Below are 24777 nucleotides of genomic sequence, written 5' to 3'. Positions count from 1 at the left end.
GCTGCTGGAAAAGTCCAGGATCTTAGTGATAGAATTTGTTTGATAGTGAAAAGGATTTTGGCGTGTGTGTGTGTGTGTGTGTGTGTGTGTGTGTGTGTGTGTGTGTGTGTGTGTGTGTGTGTGTGTGTGTGTGTGTGTTGTGTGTGTGTGTGTGTGTGCGCGTATTCGATCGTGACAAGGAAAGGCACGTGTGTGTGTGTGTGTGTGTGTGTGTGTGTGTGTGTGTGTGTGTGTGTGTGTGTTCGATTGTGACAAGGAAAGGTACGTGTGTGTGTGTGTGTGTGTGTGTGTGTGTGTGTGTGTGAGAGAGAGAGAGTGTGAGTGAAATAATTATATATATATATATATATAGAGAGAGAGAGAGAGAGAGAGAGAGAGAGAGAGAGTGTGTGTGTGTGTGTGTGTGTGTGTGTGTGTGTGTGTGTGTGTGTGTGTGTTCATTGTGTATATGTGTCTGTGTGATAGACAGATAAAAAGAGACTGACTTAGAGATTGTATACAGAAACTGAAACTTTTACGATTCAACTTCTGCAGTTCAAAGTACTTGCAGGTCCACGTGATTGAATGGGCTGTACAGCTAGGCGCAGTGTGTGTGTGTGTGTGTGTGTGTGTGTGTGTGTGTGTGTGTGAAAATGGCACAGTGGTGTGTTGTTCGTCTTGATACCTCCCCTGGTTGCGCGCTCACGAATGTGTTAGAGTGAACTGCAGCATTCTATGTCTCTCTGGTTGTCAGTGCCTTCTATGTGTGTGAGTGTGTGTGTGTGTGTGTGTGTGTGTGTGTGTGTGTGTGTGTGTGTGTGTGTGTGTGAGAGAGAGAGAGAGAGAGTGAGAGAGTGTATATGTGTGTTTGTGAGCGTATGTATATTTATGTGTATGCATGTGTGTGTGAAAAACACACACGGACAAATGCAAGTGTGCATTAACCGCGCGCGCGCGCGCGCTCGCACACACACACACACACACACACACACACACACACACACACACACACACACACGGATACTCGTCTCTCTCTCTCTTTTTCTCTCAGATTTGGAGATTGGACATACTGAAACATTTAGAAGAAAAAAAAAGTGCACATATAAGCATGTATGCTATTCCTGAGTGTTCAGCCAAGATGCCTTTCAAAATGGTGTGTGGAGAATTGGGTAGATTCCCGCTGTAGGTGAATTCATAGAATAATCATGTTTAAGATATCGGTCTAGGCTGTTACAGAAGAATATTGAAAGAATACCACACCTAGCATATCATATTCTACTGGAACTAGATTGATATTGATAACACTGTTGGATATCAAAGATAAGAGAAATCGTGTGTTCAACTGGTTTTTTAGAGTTGTTTGGTTGCTGGAGTTGTAAAAATGTTCCATAGTATATTTAATCAGAAACATGTTGACATGTCCAGTCAAGAATGAACTGACGCTGTCAGAGACCCTGGCAGATATGAAAGTTATTGATGATGTAAAGCTGTTCTCGAAAAACTCCCACTGCTTCCGTTTTGCTGTTATTTAAACACACATGACTCCCACTCAATAACAATATACATCGTTCTAGTCAATCAGAACAGGACAGAGCATACCCATTTTCTAAGGATCAAGTTGAGAATGAACAGCAGTTGTTTGTTTTTTTTAAATCACTTGCTTCGTATATGGAAATTTAAGAAATAATCTATTAAAAGAATTAGGTAGACGGCCCTCCTTGTCTATGCTGTTCAGAACAGTGAATATATCTCATAGGCATGATTTATCGAGATACGTATTTCATGCGATCAATAAATGAATACAAGTTCATTTTGTGCACTGCGATCCAACATGGTTAAGGCAGACCTGCTGCATGTAAACATCTTCTGTATTTGGGGTACATTGTTTAAGTGTGAATTCATTATGAAATTGATCGTGAAGTTTTGGTTTTGTGCTAGAGGTAACACAGTTTTTATCTTTTATCTCCCACACCCACCCTTTGTATTGTGTCCGAAGTCCGATATATATTAAACTTTTCTGAGTTCTGAGTTCTCTCTCTTTCTCTCTCTCTCTCTCTCTCTCTCTCTCTCTCTCTCTGTCACACACACACACACACACACACACGCACGCACGCACGAACACACACACACACACACACACACACACACACACACACACACACACTTTGATGACTTTTCTACTAATATTCCATTAGCCACTGACAAAATTTTGAATGATTATTCATTGCTTAGAATGTTCTCGGAAATTCTAAACTCCAGTCAAGTTGGTATCCTCCTTTGATGTTTTCTAATTAATGTCGTAATTTATATTTACATTGTTGTGAGTTAATACTTGCTGATATGCATACACATATTCTCCTTCCTATGACACCTCATTCATTACACACCACAATCTCTTTAAACTTTAATTTCTTATAGTATGCTTTTCCTCTTATACATTACATGAACACTTTCTTACACTAATATTCACATGCATTCCCTTTCCTTTATCCACTACTTTTCTCCTTTCCCTCAAATAACACTTATAGTGAATAGAAGTTAAACTGAAACACACACACACACACACACACGCACGCACGCACGCACTCACGCACGCACACACACACACACACACACACACACGCTGGGTGGTCAGAGAGGAAAGGCGCGTCATGCGTCATCATCATTGCCATCGTCGTCGTCATTACAAATCTCAGTTTTTGACCCTCCGCCTCTGTCTTTCTCTGTCACATTGTCAAGTAGCTGAACACAATGGACACGTGGGACTATAACTGTGCTGTGGTGGATATTGGAAAAAATATGTTTTTTTTAACGGTCGTTTGAAAAGTTGATACAACATTGATTCATCTGCAAGTAAATAGCAATTTGCATACTCTTGGCCGAAAGAGTGGGGATATAACCTGGGCAAGCCACTCTCCGCCATGAGTTGCTTTGAAGACTCTACGAGTCGAAGTACACAACTTCTCCTCTCAACAAGTGGGTAGTTCTAAATGTTGCTCGGTTTCGTTTGACCAATAAAAGACAAGCAGTATTATTTTATAATCATTGCTCACTGAGCTGTTATATTTGATACATTTAAGAGTTTGGTCTCCGAGAGATGATAACTACGCTTCAATTGGCCTTCACCCAAGAATGCTTTCTCGATTGTTTGTCGACGATACAGATTATCGCCCATTCTCCGCCTCCTCAGGTGATCGGAGATTAACGATTAATTACCTTGAGCTCTCAGAGTCAAACTGTTCGCAGCCGGGAGTCGGACCTCCTCGGGGTTCCTGCTCCGCCCTGCCCCCTCCCACCCTCCACGCCCACCCCCCAATGCCTCAGGCCACCACCCCACCCCTCTCACCCCCTCTCCGTTCCTCCTTCCCCCACACCCTCACCCCCCCCCCCTCTCCAACAGACGGTTCACGCAGCTACCAGCGTATGTCTGTTTCCCCCTTGTCACCAAGGGGACAACAAGGACAACGTCGTGGGATACACGTCGGTCAGATATTTCCACTTAAGTAAAAAGTAAAACAGAAAGGGGGCGGGAGAGGATGGGCGGGGGGTCGGGGAGGTGGGGTGGTGGTGGTGAAGTGGGGATGTGTACATTGATGTTTAACTTTCTTCTGAATTCTATTTCAGTGTATTTATGTCTATACGCCAATACAAATATAATTATGTACGAAAAAGAAATATATTGTAAGCATGATGATTGTAGTGACGATGACGAAGATGATAATGATTATTAATTTCTATGTTATATACATAATATATATATATATATATATATATATATAGATTCAAGATTCAAATGGTTTAATGACTTAAGCAACATGCTCATATCACCGTGGAAAACACGCTCCCCCCCTCTCCCACCCCTTCGAACGTTCCCTCCCTCCTACACTTTTCACAACATTCTATTGCTTTTCATAAGGAAGACAAAACAATATCTAACGGTATGTATACGCACAATCATCGTAGACTACTGCTGAGGTTGATATCTAAGTAACCCGAGGCCATCGACCCGATTACGTAGTCACAGAGAGGGAGGGGGAGAGAGAGAGAGAGAGAGAGAGAGAGAGAGAGAGAGAGAGAGAGAGAGAGAGAGAGAGAGAGAGAGAGAGAGAATATTCAAATAAAATTTGTCAATTTAACTATCTTCACAATCGATTAACATACATTTCCACCAACGAATCAATTAAACAGTGGCAACATAAATCGAATGGCATTTTGCATGCTAAGAATTGGTTTTCGAAATGAAGCTTTGTATGTGAGATCATTTACGCTGAGTCCCTTCGCAGTCTTAAACTATGGTAAATAAATTTTGCTAAGCTGTTTGAATGTTGCACATCACACAAAAACGCCATGGGATGTATTTTAAGTTTCTTCACGTTTTCTTTTGTAAAATATTTCTGTCTTAAATCATCGGTTGCTGTGCACATCGACAGAAAATGCGTTTCATCTTCCAATCGGCATTTACACAAAGGACACGATAAATCTACCCCATAGTCAGAAGAAAAGCGTAATTTATGTGTTTTTATGTCAGATATGCCAGCCTGAATCGAATGAATGTGTCTCGAAGTTTAATATTTTTGATACTTTCGAAGTAAGGTTCTAAAGATAATTCAGTTTTGAACAATCTGTACACAGAATATCTTTCACGTTCCTTGATTCTTTCATTCCACCCTTGTAACCAACAGTCAGATATACGTTCTTTATATTCTCGTAAAAACCAGTTAATCTCTTGTACCCCTTGATTAAGCCAAACAAACCCAAAACCATAAATTGTTAAATGTCTCTGGACATCCGTGACCCAGCAATCTTTACCATTGTCATGAATATTAAGAAGCATGTTGTATGATTTCTTAGGAAGTCTACTATTTTCCATTCTGGTAAGACGTAGCCAATATCGAATTGCATTTACTTTTGCATCTATCCATAGTGGTTTCCTGCCCGTTTCACCATATACCATGTCGTTTGGCGTTTTTGGAGATACATTAAGAAGTTTTTTTAAAGCAAATAAATGTGCCTTTTCAATGCGTGAGTCGTTTAGCAAGCCCCAAACCTCTGACCCGTATAAAAGCATATATATATATATATATATATATATATATATATATATATATAGAGAGAGAGAGAGAGAGAGAGAGAGAGAGAGAGATAGATAGATAGGTACGTTATCGCAAGACGTCTTGATATATATATATATATATATATATATATATATATATATATATATATATGTGTGTGTGTGTGTGTGTGTGTGCGCGCGCGCGCGCGCGCGCGTGTGTGTGTGTGTGTGTGTGTGTGATAGTCAGTTGTGTCCGACTATTACCATCATAACAGCAGCAGAGGAGGCTGCTACTGTCCCAACTATCTGGCTAGAATTTGATCATAGCGGAGAGTGTCTTGTCCAAGTTACATCCCCACTCTGTCGGCCAAGAGTGTTTTAGGACAGTCGGCGTTGGGATCGTTCCCAAAAGGCCAGCTAGCCCCCAAGGCTGCAGCACTAAGAGCCGGTGTAATTTTGGCTCCTAGTATGTAGGACATAGTCCTTCAAAAAAGACTGAACTGTAAATGATTTCCCATCGCAGCGTAGAAACCATTGATAATACAGCTCTCACTTTGAATGTTGGCCCAACTGTAAACTTATGTCAATCTGTGATATATATATATATATATATATATATATATATATGTGTGTGTGTGTGTGTGTGTGTCATCTCTCTCTCTCTCTCTCTCTCTCTCTCTCTATATATATATATATATATATATATATATATATATATGTGTGTGTGTGTGTGTGTGTGTGTGTGTGTGTGTATGTGTGTGTGTGTGTCATATATATATATATATATATATGTGTGTGTGTGTGTGTGTGTGTGTGTGTGTGTGTGTGTGTGTGACAGAAGGAGCAGAAAAAGGATAAAGTGAGGGTCAGAAAAAAAAGGGTATTCTAAAAAGACAGAAAACAATCTCCCTCCCAACCACTCCATTCCACACCTCTTCCCACCCACACACAGCCAAGTCGCAATACACACACTGTTGTAGAACAGAACTGTTTCATATACAGCTGTCCAACAGCAGGTAGGTTGGTTCCAGGACTTATTATTCTGCTGTAATTGAGGGAGAAATCCGGCCCTCTTGACCGCAGAGACGAAAAACACTTCACAGTCACGGCACATTAACTGCAGGCAGAAAACACAGCACTTTCACACTCTCCGGAGGGCAACGGTGAAAATGGTGAGGAGAGATTAAGCGTGTGTGTGTGTGTGTGTATGTGTGTGTGTGTGTGTGTGTGTGTGTGTGTGTGTGTGTGTGTGTGTGTGTGTGTGTGTGTGTTCGTTCTTTAGTTTAGCGTCCTTTCACTATCAGTGTGTGTGTGTGTGTGTGTGTGTGTGTGTGTGTGTGTGTGTGTGTGTGTGTGTGTGTGTGTCTGTCTGTCTGTCTGTCTGTCTGTCTGTCTGTGTCTTTGTCTGTGTTTCCATGTATGTTTGTAAGTATGCATTGTGTACGTGTTTACATATGTAAGTACATGATATAGTTTCCTAGATGTATTTTTGGATGATATAAATGTAACATAGATGTAGAACAATGTGTTTTGTAAAGCGCCAGAACTGTTGTCTGAACAGAGTGCATAAATATTCATCGATAGTAGTAGTAATGGCAGTAGTAGTAGTAGCAGCAGCAGCAGCAGTGACAGCAATAATTGTAGTAGTAGTAGCAGCCGAAGCAGCAGCACAAGTAGTAGTAGCAGCAGTAGCAGTAGCAATAGTAGTACCAAACCACTGGAATACTTACCACTCATTGCGGCACACTACAGTACGTCACTCCGCCACAGACAAGATGTGACCATCACTGGCAAGATATAGTATGGTCACACACACACTGTCAGAAGGCAAGCTTTAATCCTGGAGTATACCAAGTCAGGATAACATCACGTAAAGTGTCCACACTGCTTGTCTTTGAGTCACTGAAAAGGTAAGGCTTCCGAGCGTGAGGTGTCAAAAACCTTCTTTTTTTTCACTTGCACACCTGCTGAAGGACGTTCAGAACAGAAAGCAGAGAAAGAACGGATTTCTGAAAATAACTGAAAATAATATGCTATAACACAGTGTCCTATCAGATGTTCGCCGTCAACAACAACAAAAGAAATCACAAGAATATTGTAACATCAACCAAACCATCCACAACATCATAAAGGAAACGGGGGATCATCGCAACATGGGGCAGGTTGATACACTGCCGACAAATTTGGGTTTCTTTTCACACTTTGTTCAGCACTGTTTGTGCTTCCGGATTTTGATGAACCCGAGCTACTTACGGCGCCAGGCTGGAACGGAAACAAACTCGGCGCCAGAAAGGGTCTAATCAGAACCACTGCGAACTTTTGACGCTGTAAGTAAATTTGTATGCTGCTTTCATATCTCCAATACCTATCTTATTTTCACACATACACACATTGGTAACAAAGCAGTTTTGAATTTGTTAATGTTTCAGGAATATTGTGGAATAATTGATTCAGTGAAAAACGCCCCGTGTTCTTAATCTTTTTTTATATTTTATTTATTTATTTATTTTTCTTTATTTATTTTTTTTTTTTTATAGTAATTGGTTTGGGGCAGTTTGCGATGGGGTAGGTTACTACGTTAGCAGGGTAGGTCGGGCCAAGCTGTCTCGAGGTGACGCTGCAAAGTCTGGAACTGCCCCAACAATGTCTCGAGGCTCCACAGTACTGTCTTGACCTGCCTCATTTCTGCAGCAAGCTATCCCTATCCTTTTGTATAAAAGATTTCTTTGACAACATATTTTGTCAAAAATTTATGAGTGTGCGCGTGCGTGTATGTGCGTGTCGGGTGGGCGGGAGTGGGGTGGGGGTGGGGTGGGGTGGGGTGAGGTGGACGGGTTAATGAGTCAGAGTGCATTTACATCAGGATGCTTGAATATTATCAAATGTATGTTTGTGGATTAAGTATGATGTTCATATTGCTATTGTCACTGATGTTGCCAATGTTTGTTGAGTAATGACGTACACATGAGTTCATAGGCTGTGTTCAGAACCTCGCCATTGCTTTAAGTGTAAGTCTTACCGGATTGATGACTGTTCGCAGAGCAGGAAAAAAAACATTTGGCCTGTCTTATGATGCTGTCTTAAGAGCGACGAAGAAGAATATAAAAAGATTTTTTTTTAAACTTCTGAAGGAATTCCGCCGCCAACAGAACTGTTCAAGACACAGTCGTCACATGTGGAAGCCCCCCAAGATTGGATTTCCAGTGGACTGCAAGACGCTTTGATCAACGTAAATACTATTGATATGGGAACAAATGCACAAATTTCGTTTGGACTGCGCAAACTTCCTTTATTTCTTTATAAAGTGTGTGTGTGTGTGTGTGTGTGTGTGTGTGTGTGTGTGTGTGTGTGTGTGTGTGTGTGTGTGTGTGTGTGTGTGTGTGTGTGTGTGTGCGTGTGTGTGTGTGTTTGGTCTGATGGAAGCGAGTTTAGCTTCAATGCTCATCTAACTCAATCTAGGAAATGCGTGTGTCTTTGTCTTTCAGAATATTTCGCCCCTTTTTTTTTACTTTAAACAATTTATCAAAACATAGACATCTATGTGGGATTGAGCATTAAACAAATATGCGGTATGTGATATCTGGCTCAAGGCCTGACTAAGCGCGTTGGGTTACGCTGCTGGTCAGGCATCTGCTTGGCAGATGTGGTGTAGCGTATATGGTTTTGTCCGAACGCAGTGACGCCTCCTTGAGCTACTGAAACTGAAACTGAAACTGTGTCAATGTTAATGACAGTACTATGCATCTTTTTCACAATCCTTACATGCTTAGATCAACTAATTTCTATGATCATCATGCATCTCTGATGAAGGGTATCATCATTATTATTGTTGTTAAGCATACAGGGATCCTGTGTGTGTGTGTCTCAATGCATAATGTGCGAGCTGGCGCGTGCGTTAATGCAATATGCTTACAACCAAAAATGAAGGTTAGATAATTTCCGATTTCAATTACAATTGTTTCTCTTTATTTGCATGAGTATTATTTTGAGTGTATCATAATTCGCTTTCAGAAACAAGTTTGGAATGTTTGTAGGGCCTGCAGCTTTCCAGCAGACAATAAAATGCGATTGTACATCAGCTAAAAATGTATGATAATAATGGATACTATTGAACGCTTTCCTTCCTTAAAGGGAGCTCAAAGCGCTTTACAAAAAAAAGAAAACAAACAAACAAACAAACAAAAACAACAACAAAAACAACAAACAAACATTGATTATAACACACACAACACGCAATAACTCACAAAGGGAAGAAGAAAAATAATGATTTATCGCACAAAAGCATGAAACCGATTCAAAGATAACGCGTATTACATTACTTAATTAAACACACACACACACACACACACACACACACACACAGAGAGAGAGAGAGAGAGAGAGTTTGCATGGATTATAACTGAATGTCATTGGAAAGGTCCTTAGGTCCATGCATACCAGTTTTCATACCAGTTTTAAAGATTGAAATGAGGGAGAGTGGCGAAGATCGTGAGGTAAACTATTCCACACAGATGGAGCTGAATGAGAAAGGGAAGAATCACCGGAGGATTGGAGCGGGGAGCGAGTAGCCGCCGTGAATCGGAAGACGATCTGAGTTGTCGAGGGGCAGCACCCGAAAAGAATTTGAAGGAGAGAGTTACGACTTTGTACTGAATGCGGACAGAAAATGGAAACCAGTGAAGAGAATGCAGAAGATACGTGACATCGTCAGTCCTTTTGGTTGTAAAGATTAACCTTGCTGCTGTGTGTGAGTGAATGGGAGAGAAGAAAAGGGCTGGGGAGGGGGGGGAGGAGAAAGAGTTGCTCTTATAATTTTGCTTCTTCCTCTGTTTTGTGAATGTTTCTCGGGACTACATTGTAGAGAACATGGTACAAATGCTGCTAAGAAATTCTGTCATAATTCTGAAAGACGAACATAAACTAAAAACAAAAAATATTTTCTGTGTTAATTTGAATTGCCTTTTTCGATTTAGCCCAAAAATACAAGCGTGAATTGTCCCAATTGTCACGAATTTAGTTAAGAATAGTAGAACATCATGTCTTGTCGCGACCTGCACCATAGGAAATATAGATGCGTCGCTCTGCCCCTGCCCCTGTAGCGAGTTACCCCATGCTGGTGCAGATGGCGACATTTTCGGTGGGGTACTGTGAAGTCAGATTGTGATACAATTTGATCATCATAATGTTTTATTTCTCAATTATTCATCAGAAGAAAGATTAAAGTTTTCTTTGCAAGCAATTTTATCTGTGCAGTTACATTAATTTATAATCAGAAAACACAAATGTAATAATGCGTCGTGAGGGTCCCCATTATCTCTTAATGCTTGTTACTAAGAAAATGACAACAACACAAGAAACCCTACAACCGTTTTCTTCGTTTCCACAAGCTATGACGACGGTAAGGCATGATATGGTAGAATCTAAACCTTCAGACCAAAAAGCTAAACCAGCGAAATTTTATGCTTTACCTTTCAGCCTGAAACGTCAGAATGGGTATGATCAAATCAGTGAGAAAATAACGGCACAAATAACTGCACCATAGCTTCAATATTTTGTGCGAGAAAAACACGGAATCATACACCACCAGAGCACAGTTAATCCTCCCTGCATGGAATCATTGCTTTCTCCATAGCAATCCTACGAACCTATGCCTCAGTGGAATCCAAAAACATGACCCAAGCTGTATGGAAAGAAGACTGCAGAATTGGCTTGGAGGAAGAAAAGAGTGCTTGGCAATAGGCATTCAAGCAAGAGGTGTGTTTTGTTGGTGCCCATGAAAAGGCAGGGACCTTTTGTTGCTGACAGTCAGTCGGCTGGCACCGAAATCCTCGCCGGATAACAATGTAGCTGTTTCTCTTCGTGTGGCGTTGGTGGCTGATACAAAACGTCACCGTTGTCTTCACTGCACAACTGGGCTGGTTGAATGGGGGGAACAGCTAGCTTCTGTAAACCATGCACGGTATTCAACTGCTTGCAAACAAGTTATCGGCAGATCTTACGATCACCATTCGGTTCAATCAGAACATTAACTGGTTCTAAGCGTATCAAAGAAAGTAAACAAATATGCTCACAGTCGATTCCTGATTCTTAAAATAAACTCTGTTGATATCATACTGAAACAGAACCTTCAACGATTCCGTGAAACTGAAGTTACTGAAGTTAGCCGATGCCGATAAAAAGTATGACCGCATCGCTGCTCTAAGAGGTTCCTTTTTATTGTGGTTTTTGTTATTTTGTGTTGAAGAGACAAACATACGCCACAGACGCGCCATAGATAAACAGATACTTAGACACATACATACAGACATATAGACACAGCAGTGGTCTGGTGGTAATGCGCCCGACTAGAAAGCGAGTGTCCACGGGTTCGAATCCATACAGACCGTTGTTATTGTTGTTCCCCCCATCCACCTGACCTTTAGAGGTGGTCTGCGCGCTAGTCTTTCAGCTGAGATGATAAACCGAGGACCCGTGTACAGCAGACGCTTGACGCACGTAAAAGAACCCGCAGCGACAAAAGGGTCGTCTCTGGCAAACGTCTGGTAAAAAAAAAATCAATTTGATAGGAAAATTAATACATTTTGCAGAGAAAAAAGAAGAAAATGTTATGGGTGGCGCTGCACTCTGGCGACGAGCTCTCCACGAATTAGCAGCCCGAATTTCACACAGAGAAATGATTATTTTGTGACAAAAAGTGATACAATACAACACAACACACAACGCAACGTAACGCAATACTACGCAATACAACGCAATACAGTACAGTGCAATACAATGCAGTACAGTACAATGCAATGCAATACAATAAATACAATACAATACAATACAATACAAAGATTTCTAAACAGCGGTTACAACTGCTGTCAGTACAAAGCTGAACGACTCATGTATGGAAAAACAGTGAGTAAGCGAGCGAGCAAGCCTGGAGGCCACAACACTGCACAGGTGACAGGTGACTGCAGTGGCCTGGAGGCCACAACACATTGCACAGGTGACTGCAGTGGCCAGTGGTCTGAAGGCCACAACACACTGCACAGGTGACAGGTGACTGCAGTGGCCTGGAGGCCACAACACATTGCGCAGGTGACTGCAGTGGCCAGTGGCCTGGAGGCCACAACACATTGCGCAGGTGACTGCAGTGGCCTGGAGGATACAACACATTGCACAGGTGACTGCAGTGGCCTGGAGGATACAACACATTGCACAGGTGACTGCAGTGGCCTGGAGGATACAACACATTGCACAGGTGACTGCAGTAGCCTGGAGGCCACAACACATTGCACACGTGACTAGTGGCCTGGAGGCCACAACACATTGCACAGGTGACAGGTGACTGCAGTGGCCAGTGGCCTGGAGGCCACAACACATTGCACAGGTGACTGCATTGCACAGGTGACAGGTGACTGCAGTGGCCTGGAGGCCACAACACATTGCACAGGTGACAGGTGACTCCAGTGGCCAGTGGCCTGGGGGCCACAACACATTGCACAGGTGACTGCAGTGGTCAGTGGCCTGGAGGCCACAACACATTGCACAGGTGACAGGTGACTGCAGTGGCCTGGAGGCCACAACACATTGCACAGGTGACTGCAGTGACCTGGAGGCCACAACACATTGCACAGGTGACTGCAGTGGCCTGGAGGTCACAACACATTGCACAGATGACTGCAGTGGCCAGTGGCCTGCATTTGTGAACAGCGCGGAAATTGTTTTCTCAAAATGACGTCATCTTAGTCCCACCCGGATGGGTGGCCCATTGACACAGCATTTCGCAACCCTCGATTCTCTCAAATCGCCAGATTAGATGGCGTGCTAGTTTTCTTCTGGATGATTCATTTATTTACTTGTTATTTATTTTATACATTTATTCATTTATTTATTTATCTTACGTATTCATATATTTATTTTGTTTTGTTTTTTATTTAGTAAGTTAGTTTGTTATTAGAATGATAATAATGATAATAACAAATTGTACTTATATGGCGCAAACTCCCCAAAGATGTGCTCTGAGCGCCTCACATGAAACAGTACTTATCATATAGTCGTGCATTGTACGACACAAGAGCACATGAAGACACAGAAGTGGAAAACAAGATCAGTATGCACATTCTCTTATTCATTTGTTGTGTTGTTCCGCCGTAAAGTGGCATTATATATGGTGTGGTGTTGTGTGGTGTGGTGTGGTCTTACTGGTGGATGATTTTCGTGTTACACAATATTACGTAACCAGTGTTAGCTCTTATCCAAAATACTGCTAGACTCTTAAATATATTTTTTCCAAATGCTGCTGTACGGTTTAGTAATAATTATGTACATTGATTATTTTTTTTCTTTTAAGGCTTTCTTGATGAGGATCATGTGTTGATTTTTGGAGTGTATGGGTAGTAAGCATGGAGGTACTGGTATGTTGCACGGTGGATAGTAGTTTCAGTTTCAGTTTCAGTAGCTCAAGGAGGCGTCACTGCGTTCGGACAAAACCATATACGCTACACCACATCTGCCAAGCCAAGCAGATGCCTGACCAGCAGCGTAACCCAACGCGCTTGGTGGATAGTAAGCAAAGACTATATATATGTGTGTGTGTGTGTGTGTGTGTGTGTGTGTGTGTGTGTGTGTGTGTGTGTGTATATGTGTGTGAGTGTGTGTGTGTGTGTGTGTGTGTGTGTGTGTGTGTGTGTGTGTGTGTGCACGGTGGAGAGTAGGCAAAGAATAGGTATTAATATGTTGCACGGTGGATAGTAAGCAAAGAATAGGTATTGATATGTTGCACGGTGGATAATAAGCAAAGAAAAGGTGTTGATATGTTGCACGGTGAATAGTAAGCAAAGAATAAGTATTAATATGTTGCACGGTGGATAGTAAGCAAAGAAAGGGTACTGATATGTTGCAAGATGGATAGTAAGCAAAGAATATATACTGATATGTTGCACAATGGATAGTAAGCAAAGAAAAGATATTGATATGCTGCACCGTGAATAGTAAGCAAAGAATAAGTATGAATATGTTGCACGGTGGATAGAAAGCAAAGAATAGGTATTAGTATGTTGCACGGTGGATAGTAAGCAAAGAATAGTTATGAATATGTTACACGGTGAATAGTAAGCAAAGATTAGCTATTGATATGTTGTATGGTGAATAGTAAGGAAAGATTAGCTATTGATATGTTGTATGGTGAATAGTAAGCAAAGATTAGCTATTGATATGTTGTATGGTGAATAGTAAGGAAAGATTAGCTATTGATATGTTGTATGGTGAACAGTAAGCAAAGATTAGCTATTGATATGTTGTATGGAGAACAGGAAGCAAAGATTAGCTATTGATATGTTGTATGGTGATAGTAAGCAAAGATTAGCTATTGAAATGCTGTATGGTGAATAGTAAGCAAAGATTAGCTATTGATATGTTGTATGGTGAATAGTAAGCAAAGATTAGCTATTGATATGTTGTATGGTGAATAGTAAGCAAAGATTAGCTATTGATATGTTGTATGGTGAACAGTAAGCAAAGATTAGCTATTGATATGTTGTATGGTGAATAGTAAGGAAAGAATCGTTATCAATATATTGCACGGTGGATAGGTAGCAAAGAATAGTTATTGATATGCTGCACGGTGGACAGTAACCAAAGGAAAGGTACTGATACGCCGCACGGTGAATAAATAGCAAGCAAAGAACAGGTATTGGTACAGTTGTGTGGTGGAAGGAGGAACGAAAGAAAAACCAAGTAAAAGGAAGAGAAACGGACAGTGTCGTGTCGATAGTCTGACTGCTGGTCACTCGTTCTCCCTCACTTCACGCTGTGTACATACCGCATCGAATGCTGTGTCATGCGTTATCCAATAGGTAATAAATAATAATGTGAATGAATGAATGAAATCGCTGCCTCCTGACCTATTTACAAACTACAGCCTACAAGACAATAAACAAACAAATAGGATGAGCATGAATAATAATAATAAAAAAATAATAAAAAAAACAAAAACAAAAAAAACGAAAAATAAAACGCAAACAAACAAACAAACAAAAACCGATAAATAAATAATTAAATAGATAAATAAATTGGCCAAAATGAATGGCCTCCTGCTGACCTGTTTACCAACTTAGCCATCCACTTAACTGTGAAATTTATTCCATCTCACTTTATTTCTTTTTTCGCTGAAATACCCCGTACAGGCACCAACAATCAACCAATCAACGCAAACAAGCTACTTGAGTCTTTGTGGCAATATCCTGACATCCAGTGAAAAAGTTTCCCATTGTCATGTTAGTGGCAGTTCCCCCTCGATCGATACGGAAATAGGTTTTTGGCTGAGACGAACCACACGGGCAGCAAAAGGTTAACTAGACATCATATCATTAATTAATTAATAATCAATAGCAAAACCACAAAAAGGACATGAGAGTTGATGTAGTTTTTGTTTCAATTATTTTTTTTCGTTGTGACCGTTCAGGCTCAAAGCTGACTCAGCAGTTACTTAGTCACTGTCGTACTGTTTATCTATTACTATACAAAAAATAAAAAAATAATAATAATAAAAATAAAAATTACTTTAATTTCAGTTTCGTGGAAGTGTCGAATCGTGCGGACTGATCCATATACGCTAAACCAGACCGGCTAAAAAAAAAACGAATAAAAGGAGCAGATCTTGGCTTTCGCAACCGTCAGGCCGTGAAAAAAAAACACGAGAAAATAAAGAGAGAAAAAAACAACAACAAAAAGCAAAAACAACACACATACACAAAAAGGTACAGAACAATTACACAGACAGGCGCCTCCTTTTTTTTTCACCAGCTGATATGAAAGACATCCAAAAACGGACTGACAAGACACAAGACACAGGCACTGGCACTGGCACTGAACAGACAGCACCCCGCCGCGTTGACAGCAGACTCAATAGGGGGTAGCAATGCCTCCTGCAGATCAGATAACTCACACTCCTAGGTGATTAACGAATCGATCACCCCCCAAGTCCCCCTCCCCTGTCTCAGAACCTGTAGAAGGACACAGTGTACATCGATCTGATCACTCAGGTGAGTCAGCGACGACAGGTATAATAGAGGTGTTGCGTTTGTCGCCACCCCGAAGGTTTTGGTGACACAACAGAGGAGGGTGTCAGGTTGGGGTTGCAGGGGGAGGGGGGATGAGGGAGGGTGAGGGGGGGAGGGTAGGGTTAAGGCGGAACGTCTGACCTCTCCTGACGTCATGCACTTTTCTGGCACCAGTGTTTGCTGCGTTTTATTTTTTTTCTGTGTGAACGGGGGAGAGGGGGGTGGGGGACAGGTTGGAGGAAAGGGTGTGTGTGCGTGCGTACGTACTTGTGTGCGTGTGTGTGTGTCGTGTGTGTGTGTGTGTGTGTGTGTGTGTGTGTGTGTGTGTGTGTGTGTGTTTTAATGCTTAGATGGTAGGCTGGGTATTCACTGAATGAAGGCAACTCACTCTCCTCTCCACTCCTTGTTGCAACTTTTATATTAGAAAGAGAGGGAGAGGTGGGATCGTGCGCGCGCGCGCGCGCACACACACACACACACACACACACACACACACACACCTTTTTCCATCGCCCACCTTCTCTTCCAAGCGCCACTTTCGCTTACATGCACACACAGACGCCACTTACCCCACCCCTATCCCCGGAGGCAGTCCTCCACGCCCCCCCCCCCCCCACCCCACCCCCGACCCCCTTACCATACCCCTACCCCTCACCCTACACACAAAAAGACGATTTCCATCCATCCCTGTCTTGCTCCTACGGCCCTGGATCACATCGGGCCGACTGGCCTCTCTGCTGACCGTGAAATACAGACTTCACAAAAAGTTATTGACCACTTTATAAAACCAGGTATGTTGTTCATAAAATCTTGAAGAAAAAAAAAGAATATAAAAGAAAGAAAACCGAGAGATGGTTTGAAGAATGCAGACTGTGTCTACTACCAGCCTCTCATTAAATTCGCTGACGGGTGTTTCAGAAACACGTGCACGATAAACAGGTTATAAAATGCGTGTGGAAAATCGATGTTTCACCCAAACATTTAAAGTTATTCATTAATGGGCTTATAAACTGCAACTGTGTTTGTTTTTTTTTCATTACGAAAATATATAATTGCACGTGCAAAAAAGCACTTTTCATTACGAGTAGTGCTCATAACATCGGCTGAATACACCGCAGTTTACCGAACATTATTCATTACCAAAGCCAAAGACGACAGTTTTTGTACAAGTTGTCAAATGGTCCTTAACATTTTGGGAACTCTGTATATATGTTGCCATTTCACTCACAGAAGCTCCCGATCGTCTGTCAGTGTTAATGGAGTGCTGGCCCTTGACAACCGACGCACCTGATGACGTTCGTTCACTGTTCGCTGTGTGTGGACACGGAAAATCAGGAGAAGTCGCTTTGCGCTTGGCCAACTCTTTGCTCAGCTTTTCTGATTTCCTGTCACTGGGGGACGTTGGGTGGTGAACTGTTGACACGTGTTTATGTGTGTGGGGGGAGGGAGGGAGGAAGCGGAGGGGACGTGAGGTGGTGTGGAGGGGGTGGTGTACGTGCGTATGTACACAAGAACATTGCTAAGGAACAGCCTTCGTCACATGTAAGCTCCAAAAGTCTGGGCTGCACAAAAGCGATCTTTGAAAGCGCTAAAGTTTGGTTAGTGTTAAGTTATTAAAACTCACAACACAGAACCTGTGAAGACTTTGTGGAAATTCCCTAACGCCAAGCAAACATGGCGCTGCTGGGATCACTCATACAAGGTTCACAAAAAGTAAAGGACTATTTGGAGCAGGTTTTTGTTGTTGTTGATTGTTTGTTTTTGTTTTTTTCGGCCAATGAAGAAAGTCACGTGCAGAGCACTATAAAGAAAAAGAACGAAGAAAAAGAAAGAAAAAAAGAGATAACGATGTGCTCCGTGGACTTGCATGCAACTGAAACCACACACACACACACACACACACACACAAAGAAAAAAAGACCACTTGGAAACTCTCGTACTTTTCTTTTAGATGACACGATATTAAAATTAATGATCCTGAATTTCCGACAAACAGCGATGTGTGCAGCCATTGCAATGAGCTCCACTCATTACCAGACGTGTTTTCTTGCCCGTGCACTTCCATTTTATTTTACGATGAAAACCAGAGCTGTCATCAACTTTTTTTTTCTGACACATCGATTATTCAAACGCATTTTTCAAGCTGTTCATTAAGCACATGTGCCGGAAACATGTGGAGTGATGGCCTAGAGGTAACGCGTCCGCGTAGGAAGCGAGAGAATCTGAGCGTGCTGGTTCGAATCACGGCTCAGCCGCCGATATTTACTCCCCCTCCACTAGACCTTGAGTGTTGGTTTGGACGCTAGTCATTCGGATGAGACGATAAACCGAGGTCCCGTGTGCAGTATGCACTTAGCGCGCGAAAAAGAATCCACGGCAACAAAAGGGTTGTTCCTGGCAAAATTCTGTAGAAAAATCCACTTCGATGGGAAAAACAAATAAAAATACTGCATGCAGTAAAAAATACAAAACTATGGGTGGCGCTGTAGTGTAGCGACGCGATCTCCCTGGGGAGAGCAGCCCGAATTTCACAGAGAGAAATCTGTTGTGATAAAAAGAAAAAATTACAAATACGAAACAGCCGTCTGTGTGTTTCATGAGAGGCCAGTAGTAGATCACATGCAGCCTGTTGAATTTCAATCATACTTCGGTTTCTCTTGTATGATGGTCAGTCGTGTCCAACTATGACCACCAGAACAGCAGAGGAGGCATCTGCTGTCCTGACTATCTTGGCTAGAATTTGATTATAGTGGAGAGCGTCTTGAACAAGTTACATCGCTACTCTCTCGACCAATAGGGTTTTAGAAGTTGGTGCTAGAATGGTTCCCAAAGGCCGACAAGCCCTCGAGGCAGCAGCAGCACTTAGAGCCAGTGCAAATCTTGCCTCCTGATTTCAGAGTCATAGTCCTCCACAGAAGACTAAGCTGTAAACGACTTCCCATTGCAGTGGAGAAACCATTGATCATACAGCCCTCACTTTGCTGTGGGCCCAGCTGTTAGCTTTTAAACATGCCTGCTGTTATAAAGTGGTACCTAACATTTTGAGAAATGTGTAGGATCCCTGTATCTATGGACAGAAGTCTGTATCGGTTTGTTGGCCTTTATTTCGCCAGCCCCCATAACTCTCTCTCTCTCTCTCTCTCTCTCTCCGTCTCTCTCTCTCTCTCTCTCTCTCTCTCTCTCTCCACCACAATTCCCCGTGTTTCTGCTCCCTTAAACACAGTGGTTTGTATTCATGTCTGCCGGTGTAGTCGGTGTATGTGCCCAAAACTGTTATATGAGGGAGAGAGAGAGAGCATTCACACAAGACTGACGCACAGTGTGTATTCCGAACAAGCCCACCGCCTACCTGTGAAGTGTGTGTGTGTGTGTGTGTGTGTGTGTGTGTGCTTCGTTGCGAACCCACTGCGGGAACGTAAAAAAAAGGCATTGAGAGAGGAGACGAAAGGGGAGAGAGAGGGAGGAAGGGGGTTGGTAGCACACACACACACACACACACACACACACACACACATTCCCACGTATCTCAGATCCCATAACACACACACACACACACACACACACAGAGAGAGAGAGAGAGAGAGAGAGAGAGAGAGAGAGAGAGAGAGAGAGAAATACGACCCTTTCCATTCCATTCTGTGCCCACGTCTCATCCGTTTTACATTTCTGGTCTCAAACAAATGTATATTTCTTTTCTGAGGCCATAACTGTACCGAGTGTGGCACACACAGAAAACTGCAGGAACACTTTCGCTGTCCTGTTTGGCTAACGTTACGGATGAAAGGAACACTGGGTCTGAAAGAGTGACAGTCACACATTCAGTGCCAGAATGGTGCCACACCTGGCGATACAGGTATTATGTCGAAACGTGTGTGGTATGGGGAGGGGGTGGGAGGTGAGGGGGGATCTGGAACGTTGATAGTGCAACGAAAAGTTGTAGGAATAAAAGAGAGATCTTTCGAAACGCATTTACTCGAAAACATTTCTGTAAGGCTTGAGCTGTCATTCATAACCGTTGAAAGGCAGATGTTGGTTTACAGTCACACTGTAGGTTATAAGAGAACATAGGAACATAACTGGGATAGCAAAGAGCTACCGGGGAACAAAACTCGAAGAATACAGACTTAAGTAAACAGGCCAGTGATTGTTAATTTTTATCGTATCGTTTCGTATTGCATTTTATTCTATTGTATTACTATTTTTGTTGTTGTTGTTGTCACAGCATATTTCTCCGTGTGAAATTTGTTCTTCTCTCCCCAGGGAAAGTGCGTTTCCACAGCCCTTCACCACCAATATATATATATATATTTTTTTTTCTGTCTGCAAGTGTACCTGTTTAACAATCAAAGTGAATGGGTGGGAGGGGTTTTCAGGTGGTCGTTTTATGTGTTGTTTTACAAAATTCTGCCATGGGATCTTTTACGTTTGCAAAATGCATGCTGCACACACATGGAACCTCGGTTTATCGTCTTTTCCGAAAGATTAGTACCACCACTCAAGGTCTAGAGGAGGGAAGGGAGGGAGGTGGAAAAAGTCCCGATCTGTATATATTGGACTCGAACCCGTTCACGCTCGTTCCTAGTCGGGCATATTACCAATAGGCCACCGCTGGGTTTGAAAACGGAAGACAAAAAATGGGGAGGGAAACGCATGGTTTGTGCTAAAACAACAGAACTGGATGGAAGGAACACAGAGCCGTGAAATACAATCACGTATAAAATTAAGATCTAACAACTCAGAAAAAGCAAAGGACATGTGTGTTTGGAACAGAAACATGGGATAAACGGTAGAACAGAAGCCCAACTCTTTTTGGAAGGACAGGTCAAATTTAGTGGCAAAATTGCAATTCCTGTGAGCCCGTCAAATTTGTTTTTATCACAGTGTAAATTTGTTCAAACGCGGTCTGTATCTTTTACGCTTAGGCCTATGTGTTGTTTAATGGTTTAGCATTTCACACAAAAATCGATCTTTTGTTGTTCTCGGTAGTAAACCTATTTTCCAGGAACGTTTCAGCCGCTTTGTTTCAGATGAATAGGCCTACGATAAAGACATGAGAGTGTTATTATTATTATTATTATTATTATTATTATTACTCTCTCTGTCTCTCTCTTTCTGCACACACACACACACACACACACACACACACACACACACACACACACACACACACACACACACACACACACACACATATATATATATATATATATATACATATACAGATAGATAGATAGATAGATAGATAGATAGATAGATAGAATGTTAACAGTTTACAGACCCAATTTAAACCTTCTGGGACGTGACTGAAGAAATAAGGGATATAGAACAACTGTTGAGCAGCATTGTACATTGTGCGTCCTTTCGGTTCTTGACAGGCTGGTACAACACACACACACACACACACACACACACACACACACACACACACACATACACACACACACACACACACACACACACACACACACACACACACAGAGAGAGGCCCTGTTCAGGTCAGGTTTCACAAGGTTCCATGGGCACACCACTTAAAGAACAAACCAAATGGTGTTTCGTTTCAGGGTGTATGTACTATGTACTCCATTGTCTTTGAATGCCAGAACGCCACTTACCAGCACTCGAAAGACTGTGCTGAGTGAGCGAACGTTTCCTTGGCTTTGCTTGGTGCAACTTTTTGGCTTCTTACTGCTGATTAGCAACTCTGAGGGTCTGTCTATCTATCTATCTATCTATCTATCTATCTTGCTAGCTAGCTAGCTATCTGTCTATCTATCTATCTATCTATCAATCTCTCTCTCTCTCTCTCTCTCTCTATATATATATATATATATGTGTGTGTGTGTGTGTGTGTGTGTGTGTGTGTGTGTGTGTGTGTGTGTGTGTGTGTGTGTGTGTGTGTGTGTGTGTGAATAATATATGTACACACACAGAGAGATAGATAGATAGATAGATAGATAGATGGGGGCTGTATGTATGTATGTCTGTATTTATGTGTGTGTGTGTGTGTGTGTGTGTGTGTCTGTATGTGTGTGTGCCCGCGTGTGCGCTCTGTTGTGTGTGTGTGTGTGTGTGTGTGTGTGTGTGCGCGTTCGTTTATGTGTGCAAGTGTGTATGTGTACTATGTGCTCTCTCTCTCTCTCTCTCTCTCTCTCTCTCTCTCTCTCTCTCTCAAACGAACATGAGTAGGTATGGTCAAGAGGTAAGTAATGGTTATAAACCTGAAGTATCCAATCTAAAGGGGACAACAATCCATTGCCAGTGTCTTTTCCTTGTATTTAAATTTCAATGATCTGATGACGAAGATATCTTTCGTTGATGTCAGTATGTATAGTGACCGAACGTCAAAAGCATAGCTGTCGAATGGAATCACTTTGACAGCCAGTCAACCGCGATTCAAATCATTCAGTTGTATCTAATCACAAAACCAGTCCATGTAATCATCCTCTCTCTGTCTCTCTCCCTGTGTGTGTGTGTGTGTGTGTGTGTGTGTGTGTGTGTGTGTGTGTGTGTGTGTTTGAGTATTTTCGCTTCTACAAGAGGTAAAGTTACCAAATTCGGTAGGATGGTAGGTTTCAATAAGAACTTTGACGTCATGTATTTTATCATAATTATGGTAAGCAGGTTGAGGTGTCACATGTCAAATGTCATAACTGCAAACACACACACGCATACACATATACATAAACACACACACACACACTATGTCACACACACACACACATACGCACACACACACACACACACACACACACACACACACACAACACACACACACACACACACACACACACACACACACACACACACACACACACACACACACGGTACTTACTTTGGGCATCCACATACGTGGACAGAAGGAGCGGCGCCGTGACGCAAGCAGACAACACAACACTCATGGTGATGCTGGAACCACACTGGCCACGAGAGTGGACTCTTCCAATTCTGAGGCACCCTGTACTCCCCTCTGCCAGGAAGAGTCCAAACTGCGTTCACTGCCTCGTTGAACAAGTCTACTGAGCAGACTTCTGCATGTCCGGGACGTGGGGGGTTTAATTATCAAGCGATTGCGAAGAGATGGCTCCCGCTACTGACGTTTCTTGGTAAAGGCGAAAGACAACGTTGCGAAATGTTTTCGAAAACAGTACAGTAGTTGACTTGTCGTTGAAAAAGACCGTTATTATTTCCCTTGGCTGGCATGGGGGGTGTTCACCTTCGTCTATTATCTCATTCACTGTGTGTGTGTGTGTGTGTGTGTGTGTGTGTGTGTGTGTGTGTGTGTGTGTGTGTGTGTGTGTGTTTTGTGGAAGTTGATTATTGTGTTATAAAGACTTGCTGTTCCTGTTTTGTGGTACCGCAGAGGAAAAGAAAAACAACAAAGGCACACACCTCTCTAGTCTCACTATGAATCTTCTGTAGTCCACAGTTTTATCTTTGTTGGAGGTATGACATATAGCACAAGTCAGTAAACCGAGGATTAACGTTCACCTGCAGAGGTAATCTGACACAACGTATACAAAATAACTGGTTTCCCTTGGACTGAATCGTGGTGGAGACCAGTTGATCAAAAAATAGTTGAAGGTGGAAGCGCCTAGGCAGAATCGTTTAAGCGTTGGACTTCTAATGCAGTGTTCACCAGTGATCAGGGTTCGAAACCCAGAATCGGCATGATGTTATGTCCTTGGGAATAGCAGTAGACAATAGACAAGTAGCCAAAAACTTCCCTCCTGGGTAATAGTGAAGTCGAGCTGGTAGGGAAATCACAAGAGCGGTGGTGGGTTCGTCTGACTAACTCACTGCGTGTGCCTGACTTTCCTTCTCGTTTTCTTCCCAATTTGCTAAGCACAACACACCCTGGTCCGTTTTTCCTGGTATGAACATCGTTTCGTAGAGTACATTCTTCTGGGTTTCTATCTGGTCCAGCGGCAGATTCTCTCATTTTCTGTCTGTCTGTATGTCAGTGATAAACTTTTTTCAAGCGAATTGACTGCAACGTATAACACACTTAATAATACTTGTGACAAGAACTTTAACGTGTATGTCACTGTGTGTGTGTGTGTGTGTGTGTGTGTGTGTGTGTGTGTGATATCACAGAATTACGTGCAACGCGGTTGCTTTGAACATTCCTCTCCCGCCACAATGTCGTCTGCTGCACCAAGACTGCAGACAGGAGAGTTATCTCCTCCGAACTGTCAGCGAAACAAAACACTGCCCTTTTTCTTTTCACTTCGCTGTCACTCTTTACGTTTCGTGGCCGCGAGAACTAGTTTGCTCTCGCTTCACTTAGAATCATATCCTGAATGTTACTCGTTCCCAAGTACATGCAGTTCATTTTTGCTTGGCATTTAGAGACGAGTCACGTTACAGTCCTGATTCTGCCATGTGAAGTTGGCTGGACTGTGTGCAACGATGTCAGAAATGTCTTATCACTAAATTCACGAAACCGAAAGACTGTTCTTGTTTGTAAACAGGACACAAAAGGTAATGTTTTTCTCCATTCGTATCACCCATAGTTTTCTTTCATATTTGGAGTCGTATCAATAACTGGTTATTGTAATAATTATATATATGATGTTTACAGTTTCTGTCTTGCAACGATTGATAGCAGTTAATCATTCGATATGGCTCCTTACTGCAGGCTATTGTCTTGGACATGTCCCATTTTTTCACCTTTATATGAACCGAGCCCTTGCCGTT

General features: G+C 42.3%; 1 protein-coding gene across 2 annotated transcripts in view; it reads right to left on the bottom strand.

Annotated features, from left to right (window-relative positions):
• Positions 1 to 23340, bottom strand: part of LOC143285748 (uncharacterized) — a 31328-nt gene extending 7988 nt beyond the window's left edge. The window contains exon 1 of one of the 2 annotated variants that reach the window (XM_076593161.1): positions 22913 to 23340. In XM_076593161.1, the coding sequence (XP_076449276.1) occupies positions 22913 to 22979 (67 nt within the window). In that variant the 5' untranslated portion in view covers positions 22980 to 23340. Of the gene's footprint in view, positions 1 to 6762; positions 6987 to 22912 lie in introns of those variants that run through there. The other variant, XM_076593162.1, reaches the window with a different exon arrangement.
• Between the last annotated feature and the right edge of the window lie 1437 nt (positions 23341 to 24777).

Source organism: Babylonia areolata, chromosome 9 (genome assembly GCF_041734735.1).
Source record: "Babylonia areolata isolate BAREFJ2019XMU chromosome 9, ASM4173473v1, whole genome shotgun sequence".
NCBI classification, from domain to species: domain Eukaryota; kingdom Metazoa; phylum Mollusca; class Gastropoda; order Neogastropoda; family Buccinidae; genus Babylonia; species Babylonia areolata.
This window is presented reverse-complemented; position numbering and strand designations above follow the sequence as displayed.